Consider the following 12,133-nt stretch of genomic DNA (forward strand, 5'->3'; position numbering starts at 1 on the left):
GGCCCAGCCCAAGCTGCTTCCAGGCTCTTATTTGGGTATTAATTGCATTTCGTTTAGAGATTTGCATGCTTATCATGCGGGTGGTGGCCAGCCTGGACAGAATCCCAAGGCTCGTAGGCAAATGCCAGGAGGAGGGGGTGGGCAGAGGAACCAGGAGCCTCCCAAATGGCATCAGGAGAGCAAGCCTGGGCTGGGCTGTAGGCCATCAGCGTGGGCCCTGGCCCACGACCTGGCATCCACGTGGACCTGGGCAGGACAACAGGACAAGCAGAGAGAAGAAAGTGGATCCCAAAAACAGGGCGCCCAGGCCAACTTTTCCCTAACTCCAGCTCCCAGCTCCCCGCTGGGGACTGTAGCCCCTCCATGGTCAATCAGGGCAGTCCTGGGGTCCCTGTCACATGACATATGCCCCCCCACCCACTCCCCAAGACAGCCCTGCAGCCTGTGGGCGGGCCCGTGTGCTCACCGAGGCGCTTGGAATCTTGGCGGGTAGGCTCTCGGAAGATTTTCTCAGGGACCCTCTGGTCCACCCTCTTGGCATCCCAGGGTGTCCTGGTCCCAGGAGATGCCTCATCCCAGGCCACATGGAGCCCTAGGCCTTTCCATCATCTGCCCTGTCTTCTCCACCCTCTGCAAGACAGGTCCAGAGGGGCAGTGCTTGACCCGAGAAGAGGCTGTGACTGTGGAGAGGTTGGGGGTGGGGCCCTGAGGGCTGGAGATTTAGGAAGCCCTCCTGCTCCTGCCCTTTACGGTTGAATTTTATGCCCTCCAGACTCACGTGTGGCTATTTTTGGAGCCAGAGCCTTTAAAGAGGTAGTTAAGTTAAACTGAGGTCATCAGGGGGACCCTAATCCCATATGACCGATGTTCTTACTAAGAGGAGGTGAAGACAGACACACACAGAGGGATGGCCACGTGAAGACACGGGGAGAAGGCGGCATCTACAAGCCAAGGAGAGAGGCCTTCGGAGCGGGGGACTGCAGAATGGTGAGAGACTAATTTCTGCTGTGTAGGCCCCCGAGTCTGTGGTGCTTTTGCACGCAGCACAGGCCAACCCATCGCGGCCTCTCCTGCTGTTAGGACTCCAAGTCCATCCTCAGGGACATTCATTAACTCTAGGAACTTTTTATCCTGATGGCGTCACCTCTTAGGCAGAACCGGGACCCGGATGCAGGCCTGGTTGGGAACCCCCAACCCTCCCTGTCCTTCTCATAGGACAGCGGGTCTGGGGCTGAAGGCTGTGACTCTGCCCCTGCCTGGATCACAACAGGCAGGACAGCTGAGCAGGCACCTATCTGTCTCTCCCTCTGCTGATCTGTGGCCTTGGACAGGAGCTGCTCTGGGGGAGCTGACAGGTGACCCCCCGCCAGGAGGCCCCTCCCTGCCTCTGGCCTGGGAATCCACCTCCGTGGGAGCCCCTGGGAATGGCCTGTTTCAATAGGTAAGCGGGAGCAAGGTCTTATCCTCAGCGGGGGACGTCACTGGGGGCAAGGCCAGTGGGTGGGTGGGGAGGTTTCTGTGGCACTGGGGCCTCCTGTTGATTGATTCACCCAATTAATCACAGCCAGCAGCTGGGGAGGGGGTAGGAAGGGGGTGAAAGGAACAGGAGCCCACAACCGGGAGGCCCTGGGAGGTTGGCAGAGGCCTGCACCTGCCTGCAGCCAGCCCTCGAGCCCACTCCTCTTCCCTCCTTCCGGAGGGGCCAGAGCAAGGGGTGCTAAGGGCTCAGTTCTCAACCCCTCCCCAGCTCTCAGGCAGCCCCTCCCACGATCCCCAGGCCTCTGCCCCACTTGCACCTCCCCAGGCCCCAGGGCACAGGATGCTTTCCCCAACTTTTGGGAGGCTGGGATGTCAGGAGGCCTGGGCTGACTGCTGGCTTCTGTCTCACTGGCTTGCAGACAAGACCCTCCATTTCAGTGGAAAAGCAGCAAGAATGGTGCCCCCCTCCAGGCAGACCCAAGGGAGGCATCGGTGTGAGGGGCTTAAGCTCTGTACTGTGGGTTTAAACCTTGCACCTCTGGATACCTGTGGGCCTCAGGCAGACCACTGAGCCTCCCTGCATCTGGAAGTCGGGGTGAGACCCCTCAGAGGGGGCGGGGAGGTGGAGTGGCCCCTCTTGCTGGGCAGCCCCCACCCTCCACCTGCTGCCCTGCCGTCCCAGCCTTCAGGGTCCTCCCCAGCCTCTGTGGACTCCCAGGTGGACCTGGGCCACCCCTGAGACCCCCGAAGAGCTCAAGGCCAGCTCACAGCCCACAGCTCAGGACGGCATTGGGCAGGCCTCTGGGCCCACCTGGCCCCACTCCCCATTTTTATGGGAACAAAGACTGAAGGTGTGGCCCCAAAGGAACCACCTCTCCTCCAGTGCCCTCACTGCTGGGAAAAGGGTCAGCAGAGTTTGGGTCTCCCCTGCAAGCCCTCTGGACTGCGCATGCTACAGCTGAGGACATGGGGTTGAGGGGCAGGCCCCCTCCAGCCCCGTCCACCTTGCCCCGTCTAGCTCTGTCCAAGGCTCTCTCCAGCTGGCTAATCACTTCTGGGCACAGCTGTGCTGCTGAGGTCTCGGGGACGACTGAAGGTCTTTGAAGGCCACTTTGGGAGGAGCGAAGGTGCATGGACACCAGGGACCCTGCTCACAGCGAGTCTCCCTGCTCCACCCCTTTCCGCATTGAGTGGGACACGCTTGCTTTCATTTGGGGGATCGCCGTCTGACTATTCCGCTTGTCTTGGGGTGGGGCGGAGATTAGGTGATGTGGAGGGGCTTCTCTACATGGCACCCCTGCCCTGGCTCTGAGGGAGAGCACCAGAGCAGGTTTCACCAGCGTAGGACATGCAAGCCCCGCCATGAACAGGGCCCCAACCTTGGTTTAATGCTCTGCTACTGCCATCTTAAAGTTCCTTTTCCACTTTTTATTTTGCTTTATTTTTTTATTAGAGATGGGGTCTCCCAGTGTTGCCCAGGCTGGTCTTGAACTCCTGGGCTCAAGCAATCCTCCAGCCTCAGCTGGAGGATTCAAGCTCTGTACTGTGGGTTTAAACACTGGGATGACAGGTGTGAGCCACCTCGCTTGGCCTTTGGAATTCTGACTACTTTTATCTTCTAACCTGTTTTGCAGGTGCAGGCCAATGGCATACAGCAACACTAACATCAGCAAAGGAAAGCGTGCACAAGGTGCCAAATGTACGTCCACTTTCACTCGTTCCCCCACTCAAGTAGTGCATCCACGATGCCCACAGACACTAGGCCACACAGAAAAGGTGCCAGGAACCCACGGCAGTGCAAGGCAGCGTGTCACACCTATGCAAAAGCAAGCCGGGAGCACTGATGGCCACCGAGCAGCCACGTTTTCCATTTAAATCCAAACTTGCTAAGGACGCAGAAGGAAGTAAGTGGTGTTCTAACGAACGTGCAGGACAAGGTGCAGGGAACCTGTCATGTCCTTTCTTACTTATGCGACTTCTCTGTGTTCGCCGAGCTCTCTTGCTGATGGATCTACCCACCATGCCTTTTGTCTTTGAACTTGTCCCTTCCTTCCTTCCTTCCTCGATCATCAGCGAGCAGGAGGTGGAGGGTGCTGGTGGAACCAGCCTGCATCAAGGAGTGAAATCAAGACAATTGATTTCACTTTTGTGCAATTTCCACTGTTCTAGTGGCAATGAAATACAGACGCCTGTGCCAGGACAGAACACACATTTTGTCATTCCAGCGATTCCGTATAGAAGTTAAATGCTCTTATGCTTGCATTTAAAACTGGCATCACATAATATAAAGATGGATGACTAAATTCATGCTAGCCATTTAAATTCCTAATCTTTCTTACTCAGAATGGCATTAAATTGTGAGTATAAAATAAGAAGTAAGTATAAAATAGTAAGTCAAGAGGTTGACCATAGAAGAAAGAAAAAAAGCTTTATATTTTAGCATCTCTAACATCACATCACAATCGCCTTCTCCCTGGAATCAGTTTCTAACTTCCAGGTGGGGACTAGGCCTGGACCATGAGCTCCTGGCAGAGCCCTGCTGCCCCCACATCAGAGCCCAGGACAGGCTGGCACCTGGGCCAGGTGAGGCTCTGTCCAGGCTCACTGATCTCAGATGCTGAACTGCTAAGGATGTCCTGTTCCCAAAGGAGCCACCAGGCTCAGCCTCACTTCCTGGAAGGTGTGAAAATTGCAAGGATGTGGAAGTGAAAGAGTCCAGAGTTTAAATCTTAATTCTCATCATTTCCAAGCAGTATGGTGTCCAAGGGAGAGAAAACAACCATGGATTCTTAGTTTCTGTTTCTGGTTGAGCCAGCAAGGTCCATTCCTCATCCCTCTTTTCTACTTATCATTAGAGACAGAAACTAAAACCATAGCTTTAGGCTGCTGAGAGCCTAAAACAAAACGACAGCAAAAGAAGGTGAGTTGGACAAGCTTGTCTATGACGTCAGGCACTTCATCTCTCGTGGGCACTGGGTGAGTGGCCGTGTGGGGTGGGGTCTTCATAATGCAGCAGTCAGCAGCCCAGTGTGCCCAGGAGACTCGCCTGTGGTCCTGGTTATCAACCACGGCTTTCTACTCTCAAAAATATCCCCGCTGGGACAGCAAGTTGCATGGTTGCTACAAGTCCTGTCTCCTGGTGAGATGCAGTCCAGCAGCACTACATCCTCTGAGCAGCATGTGCCAAGTGGGATGAACTGGAAAAGAACTGCATTCGGGGAAATGCCTGTGTGAAAGGAAATGCACAGGAAGGAGCTGGCAACCGGGGATGGGGGAAGCCACTAGACCACGATGCGCTCTGCCCCAGCGAAGGCGAGGGGATAGCCTGGACCTAGATTGCTGGGAGGTCTATGGAAGATTCCACAAGCTTGCTGGGTAGTTCTCGAGGCAAACTCAGAAAGGGAGTCCCTTGTTTCCCTGGAACGGATCTGTCTTGGTATCTCTGTCACACTCTTTAGGTGGGCCTGGTGTCAACCCCTTTTGCAGGTGATCCCGAACTTGATCAAAGGTCCGCTTCTGGCACCCCATACCCTGTCCTACAGGAAATACAGGGACAGGTTCCCAACAGCAACAGCCAGAACGGTGCCATCAATACCATGCACACCAGGGCTCAGCGGAACAAACATCTCCGCTTCTTCACTGCAGACACTGGGGGAAAATTGCTTACAAGATGCTTAAGAGACCTATTAAGCAAACTTGATGTGTGGACCTGCGGTGCATCCCGATTCCATAAAGCCAACTGTACAAAACCACGAGACCCCGTGAGGACTGTGCCCTTGGCTGGGTCCCTGATGATATGAAATAACGGTGGTTCATTTGAAGGGGTGATGTTTTTGGGGTTTCCTTTAGAGGCACACATGAAACATTACAGGTGAAAGGATTCCAAGTCTGGGATTTGCTCCAAAGTAATGCAGGGATGGGGTGGGGGATGGATGGGGCAGTAAGGGCCTTGAAACTGGTGCTGGAGGCTTCCCAGGGCCCACCTGGGGCCCAGTGCATCCTCCACCAGCCAGACTGTACAATGGTTGGATCCTGTGTCCACCACTAGGACCCAGGCTCCATGAGCACAGGCTTGTGTGGCACATGGATGCATCCTAAGTCCTGGCACAGAGACTGCTCAACAAAGGCCTCAGTGCTTTTGCGTATGTTTGAAATTTTCCATGATAAAATGGAAAATGGGAAAATGGGAAAACAAAAATGGCAGCACCACTTACCCTTTGCAGAGTTTTGTCCACTTCGTGCCAGTGGGTGGCAGTCCTTTCCTCTGCCTTGGCCTTCCATGGTTTCCCACCTACCCGCTTCACCTGCCCAACAGCCCCCTGTGGTTCTGGCAGCTGTGGACCTTTCCTTGAGGTCAAGGTGTGGAGCCCTGGGGACAGCTCAGGTCCTGTGACTTAGGGAGGCCACCGACCCGGGGGTGGATTCTGGGAGAATGCTGTGGGAGGGCCCTCCATGGGTGGCCATGGCAATGTACCCCCTCCTGTCCCTTGGCCAAGGCCAGTTCCCTGAGCCCTGCAGCCCCAAGCCACAGCTGGTCTACTGACCCCAGCTGAGCCTGGTCCTCATCAGACCAGGTGACCCCTGACCCCAGCTACAGACTCAGCTTTGACCTTGGCTGCTGGCTGAGGAGCCCCCACCCGGACTGAGGCTGTAGCTGGTGAAAGAGGAGCCCTGAGCTCCTCTGGTAACAGGGGACCTGGCCAGCCTGACGTTTGAGACCCATGCACCCCGGCAGCCTGTGTGGCCATGGTTATTCGGGAGCCACCCACTCTGGGACAACACCAGCTGCTCCCACCTTGCAGGGCTCCCATGGCTCTGTCCCAACCACTCCTTTCTGAAGGAAGGGGTGCCTCTGCGCCCTAGGGCAACCAGGGGAGCCCCACAACCCCTCCCCCACCAGGGCACTAAAAGGGAGCTTTGGGCACAGAGAGACTTCAAAGCCTCCTAGGCCCTGAGTGAAAGGTAGAGCTGTGTGATATCCTGGTGCCAGCTCTCTGACTGGGGGGAGCCTGGCGCAAAGCTTCCAAGCCTTCCTTGTTCCTTTCAAGAGCCGCTCTCAGGATTCAGGTGAGCAGAGGCCTGCGGGGCCTCCCCCGTGTGGGCAAAACCCAAAGCCAGCGAGAGGACAGCCTCCAGACACCTCTCACTAACTCCTCCCAGAGGCCCCTGAGGTGGGTCTGGTCAGTCCCATTTTCAAGTTAAGCCACTTGCCCTGGGCTGCCCAGCTGCCACAGCAGTGGAGATCTGAGCGTGGTGGCCTGCGCGGGAGCCCATGCCCTCAGCCCCACAGCAGGAGCTCTCTGGTCAGACCACCTCAGCCTAGCCCCACACCCAGCACTTACCCAGCCCTCGGGATGGGTCAGCAGCCTCCAGCCTGCCGCTTCCAAGCCAGCAAGTAGCCCTGCCTGGACAATCCACCAGCCCACCACCTCCTGGAGGACGCCCCCAGCCTCACAAGGTGTCCCGATGGCTCCGCTATCAACGGCCTGGCTGGACTCCAGATCTCACCCAGACCCACCCTGAGGAGGCAGCAGGGTTCAGGGAGTAGTGACACAGAAGTCTGGCCGTCACCTGGGAAGTGTAGGTGACAGGAGCCACTGGTAAACAGAACTAATTTATTTATAAAGTTCACGCTCCCTTAAAGAGGTGTGCCCCACACAGGCTTCTCCCTAGCTGTCATGGGAGCCTCACGCCAGGGACCCCGCCCCTCAGCGACCACTCGTGTCCAGATTTTGGCCTGCATGGAAAACTCCAGATAGTGGGGGCGGGGGTCCAGGTCATCTTTATTGTGCCCCAAGTCAAGGGTTCTTTGTACAAAAATAGGTCTCAGTTTGCCAGCAGTGTCCCTCCAGCAGCTCAAGTTAATGTGTAGAAAATAGATTCTCTGTGCCCTTAGAAAATCCTCTCCCCTCCGCAAAAATCTGCAAGTGTTGGTGCCCCCCGCCCCACTGCAGTCGAGAAGTGTGGGGAGGGGCGGCATCGGAGGAAGCCGCCAGCCCTCACAGGGCCAGCTCGAGGCCCGTTTCCACCGGGCATTGGTCAGGCTGGGCCGGACGGTCGAGGCGGGGTAGACGGTGGTGGCGCGGGGGCGGGGTCCCCGGCTCGCTGGGGGCGGAGCGCGGACCGGTCCACCTGGCGGGCTCCCAGACGATGAGCGCGCCGGCCGTTCGCTCGGCTTCCGGGGCTGAAGCTGCAGGGGGAAGGTGGGGAACCGAACGCGCGTCAACGCGGGCGCTGGCCCGGGGCAGACACCGCCCGGGCCGGCCCTGCCCCCACCTCCCCCAAGCGAAGTCGGCAGTTTCGTTTGCTCGGTTGGTTTTGGAGTCTTGAGTCCGTGGGTGCCGCGACTCGGTCTGAGACAGGGCGGGGGCGGGGCGGGCGCTCGGAAGCGCGGTGAGTCAGGGCTCCGCGCCCGCCGACTCATTTCTGCCGCCCCGGCCCGGGAGCGCGATTTGCAATGCAAAGTCACCCCGCCTCCAGCACCCCAATCTGCCCCAGGATCCGCCAGCACTCGAGACCTCAACGGCCCGACGGCCGCTCCCCTCCCCTCGTCTACCCCTCCCTCGTCGGCGGCTGAGCCGCGAGGGGAAGTTTTGCAATCCCGGACAAACAAACGCCGGTCTTGCACAGGCTTGAAAAAGTTTGGGGGAAATGAACAGTGAGCGAAATCGAAGCCATAGCTCGGGCCTGGCGCTCGGCTCCGCCGGCTCCTGGGGGCGCGACCCGCCGGGCCTGCCCCCCACACCCCACCCCGTCCCTCCACCCCGGCCCCCGACCCTCCCTCCTCACTGCCGCCCGGCTGTTACCTCATAGGTCGAGGGCGCTCAGTAGCCCCCTAACCAGCTGGAGAAGTCGAGCAGCTCGCGCTCCGCGGGACTCAGCGCGCCCTCGCAGCCGCTGTCGTCCGACGAGTAGGCGGAACGCGGGGAGCCGGGCTCCGAGCTGCCCCCGCGGCCCGGGGACGAAGAAGCGCGGGAGGGCGAGGCGGCGACCGCGGTGGTCCCAGGCTGCCCGCGGGGCGCAGACGGCCGCACAGCAGGCGGCCGCAGCCCTCCCGCCAGCGCGTTGCGCACGGCGTCGTGCTCGGCCAGCAGGCGCTGCAGCGCGCGGATGTACTCCACGGCCGAGCGCAGCGTCTCCACCTTGCTCAGCTTCTTGCTGGCGCCGCCGTGCGGCACGTGCTGCCGCAGCGCCTGGAAGCCCAAGTTCACCAGCTTCACGCGGTTGCGCTCGCGCTCATTGCGCCGCGCTACGGCCGCTGCGCTGCCCCCGGTCTCTGCGGTGGCCGGTCGCCGCCGCCGGCTGCAGCGCAACAGTTCCGGGGACGTGGGTCTCCGCCGGGCAGCGCAGCTGACAGGGACGCGGGGCGCAGGGGGCGCGGACCTGGGCAGTGCGCCGCCGTCCATTGCGCCTGCATCCACCCGCCCGCTCGGGGTCCCGGCGCGCCGCAGGAAGGTGCAGGCAGAAGAGCCCGAGGCGAAAGGGAAACCGGTGGCGCCCCAAGGGGGCTTCTGGCACGGCGCCGCCAGGAGACTCCCCAGGGCACGTGTCCTAGATCGTCTGGAGCCCGGGGACAGGAGGCCTAGTGGTGGCGGGCCGTACGCGCCAGGGAGCGTGGGACGCTCGTGTCCCGCGCGTGCGGCCGGACTCTCCCCGGTCTCCGCAGGCGCGGCGCAGGCGGCTCGTTTTTAAATGTATAGATAACCCTCCTCCGCGCCGCCGCCACCTCCTTTCTCACGCCCTCCTTCCTTGCCTCGCCCTCCCGCCACGCTTCGCCCTCCCCCTCGCGCGATCACATTCTGTAAAGCCCACAGCCTGCGCGTGTCCCCCTAGCCCATCCCCCGGGCGCAGTCCACAGATCCCCAGTGCGCCCAACTGGCGAAACCTGCGGGTTCCCGGTGCGCCCCCTGCTCCCGGCAGGTGCTCAGTGCGCCCCCAAAGCAAGGTGCGCAGGTCCTGAGTTGAGCCTTCCCGTACCCCCACCCTAATCCTGCGCGCAGCCCCGCAAGTCCCAAGAGCTGCCAGACCTCCGCACGCGCAGCGCGCGCTGTGGGAGGGAAGGCGTGGCCCTGGCGACAACACGGCTGTCTGGGAGGCGCGCTAGACCCCCCGGGGCAGCACGCGCGGAGCAGTCCACACCCGCGCCCCGCCCTCCTGGGGCCGAGGAGGCGGGGGCCAGGGTCTCAGCCAATCCTGGGCCACCCGTTTGGCCAATCGCGCAGGGCGCGGCCCCACGCCCGGCCCCATTGAGGAAGCGCGTACGCGCGGCGCGTGGCTCGCGGGGAGCATCGCTAACAAAGCTCGGTGCATTTGGGCCCCGCCCTACTCCTCGCCCCCGCGACTGGGCTGGGCGAGCTGTCCCGAGGCGCACCTATGTCCCGAGCGCGCCTCTACCTGCGCGTTAATCTACTGGGAATGGGGGTGGACTGCGCCTTACCTGGGGCGGGGCGGGGCTTAAGGAGCGGTCGCGACTGAGGCCGGGTAGGAGGTTCAGGTTCCCGGGGCGCCTTCCCCAACCCGCCCCACATTCCCCGTTCCTCCACGCGCACCCTGCCTGTGGTTTCCGTGCGCCCCGGGCCTGAGGGCTCTGGAGGGCCTGAAGGTTTGCACCCGACAGCCTTGTGCCAGGACGGTGGTCGGGTCCACGCCCTCCCCCAGAGTGGCTCCCTACATTTGCAGTATCCCCGACTTCCACCCCGTTCTGCCCTCCTGTTCTCCGTGGCGCTTCCCGTCGGTGCCTCTGGGATCTCACAGCCCTAGCTCCTCTTTCTGTGACCCAGGCTGTTTTTCTTCACCCACCTCTCCCCTGAGGGCACTGAGATTGGGCCATTGGCGGAAAGGTCTCTGGGAGCAGCCCCCTTCCAGGGGAGGTGGGACGTCGAGAGCTTCTCCCTAAGAGATGCGGGGAAATGGTGGAGTATGAGAGTGCAAGCACTGCAGAAATGCGAAAAATGTACTGTTAACGGAAGAGTTTAGGTCCTACCTCACTGTCCGGGAAACGCGTGCCCTCGGGGAAGCCTTTGCCAAGCCGGTTTTTCCCGAAGGTGACCAGATGCTCCTGGGCCACTGCTTGAGACCTCAGGGAATGGAGCTTTTTGTGGACCCAGCTGCCTGGAGTTGCTTTCCTGTTCCGACTGGAGGAGGTGAGGCCCAGGACCCCTCTTGGGAGCCTGGGAGCAGATAGCAACTGTTTACTGCCAGCCTCGGGGTGCCCACCTGCTCCGATTACCCTGCAGGATGCTGCTGACTGGCCCACCTGGGTCCCTAGCACACCTGTGCCCTGAGCACGCCTGGCCCTCCTGCCTTGGGAGGGGCCGGAAGAGTGGCGCCTACTTGGGAGCTAGTGGGCTGCAGTGTCTATTTAGCAGATGAGGAAGCCGACTTGGAGAGAACCCCGGATGTGTCCACTGTCACTCCGCCCAGTGGAGCGATCCAGGCAGAAATCGGGGCCCTGGGTCTGAATCCGGGTTCTCCAACCAGGGCAGAGGCGGGCTTTCCTCTACTCCCTGTCCCTGGTCTGAGACCCCATTCATCCCAGACGGTCACTTGGCAAATCACAGCCTGTCATGGATTGTCCTGCCCTCCTTCCGCTGCCTCCCTCCTTCCCCTTGTCAAGGCTGCAAGATAAGAATCCAGGAAGGATCCTGGAACCCTGCAAACTGGGCCTTGGAAATCCCTCCCGGACTTTGACCTCCCAGGCTGGGAGCCCCTCAGTCATCTGTTGCTGTGTAAGGAGCCACCAGGATTTTAACGGTCTGAACAACGATTTATTATTTCTCAGGATTCTGTGGCTTGACGGGTGGGCCCTCTGCTGCTCTGGGTATGGCTGCATACACCCTGGGGGTCAACAGGGACGAGGGGTACAGCGGCTAGGTTGCTCTCTGTCCCGTCTTCACCCGAGTGCCTCCACAGCTGGTAAGATCTCCGGAGCAGGACCTGTAAGGCCTCTACAAATCACCCCAAAACTTCCTGTCTAAAAACTCAAGCCTCTCAGCGCCCAGGCATGGCTTCTTGCTACTCTGCCCCCAGGCACAGTCCTGCACTCACCTGCGCCTGCTGTGCCACGGCCAGGCCAGTCCCCCACCACCGCCCACACCTCTCTCCACCTTCATCCTCTTCCCAATCTGGTCCTCCCACCACTGTGGAAACCCCGTCTGCCCCCAACGCCTAGCTTTGAAATAATAATTCCCTAGAGACCTGTGTCTCTCCCTGCATTGGCCCCTGCTTCATTCCTGGGTTCCACCGGCTGTGCAGCTTTTGACGCCGCAGCACCCCCCTTACTTCGGAAGCAGGCTGTCTCCTGGACTGGTGGGTCTCCATGCTATCTGGGCCGTCTTCTCTGGCACTCTTGGTCTCTCAGTCCATCCTGAGAAGCACAATTCAAAATAGCCACATGTCCATCAACAGATGAGTGGATAAACAAAACATGGTCTAGAATAATGGAAGGTTATTCAGCCCTAAAAAGAGACGAAGCTGTTTCTTGCCATGATGTAGGTGAACCTTGAGAACATGAGGTCGCGTGAATGAAGTCAGACACCGAGGACCACATAGCATGTGACTCTCAGTCTATGCAATGTGCGGAGTGGATAGATTCACAGAGACAGGAGATTCATGGTTACCAGGGACTGGGGGGTGAGAACAGAGGGATGGGAGT

General features: G+C 59.8%; 1 protein-coding gene and 1 pseudogene across 1 annotated transcript; both read right to left on the reverse strand.

Moving 5' to 3' along the window:
- Positions 1–7,238: 7,238 nt before the first annotated feature.
- On the reverse strand, positions 7,239–9,560 carry ASCL2 (achaete-scute family bHLH transcription factor 2). The gene is made up of 2 exons (XM_025357612.1): positions 8,286–9,560; positions 7,239–7,669 (listed from the first exon to the last, which is right to left on the reverse strand). Exon 1 carries the CDS (start codon positions 8,883–8,885, stop codon positions 8,304–8,306), a length of 582 nt encoding a protein of 193 aa, XP_025213397.1. The 5' UTR covers positions 8,886–9,560; the 3' UTR covers positions 7,239–7,669; positions 8,286–8,303.
- Positions 9,062–10,152, reverse strand: LOC112606761 (annotated as a pseudogene).
- Between the last annotated feature and the right edge of the window lie 1,981 nt (positions 10,153–12,133).

The sequence above is a fragment of the Theropithecus gelada genome, chromosome 14 (genome assembly GCF_003255815.1).
Source record: "Theropithecus gelada isolate Dixy chromosome 14, Tgel_1.0, whole genome shotgun sequence".
NCBI classification, from domain to species: Eukaryota; Metazoa; Chordata; class Mammalia; order Primates; family Cercopithecidae; genus Theropithecus; species Theropithecus gelada.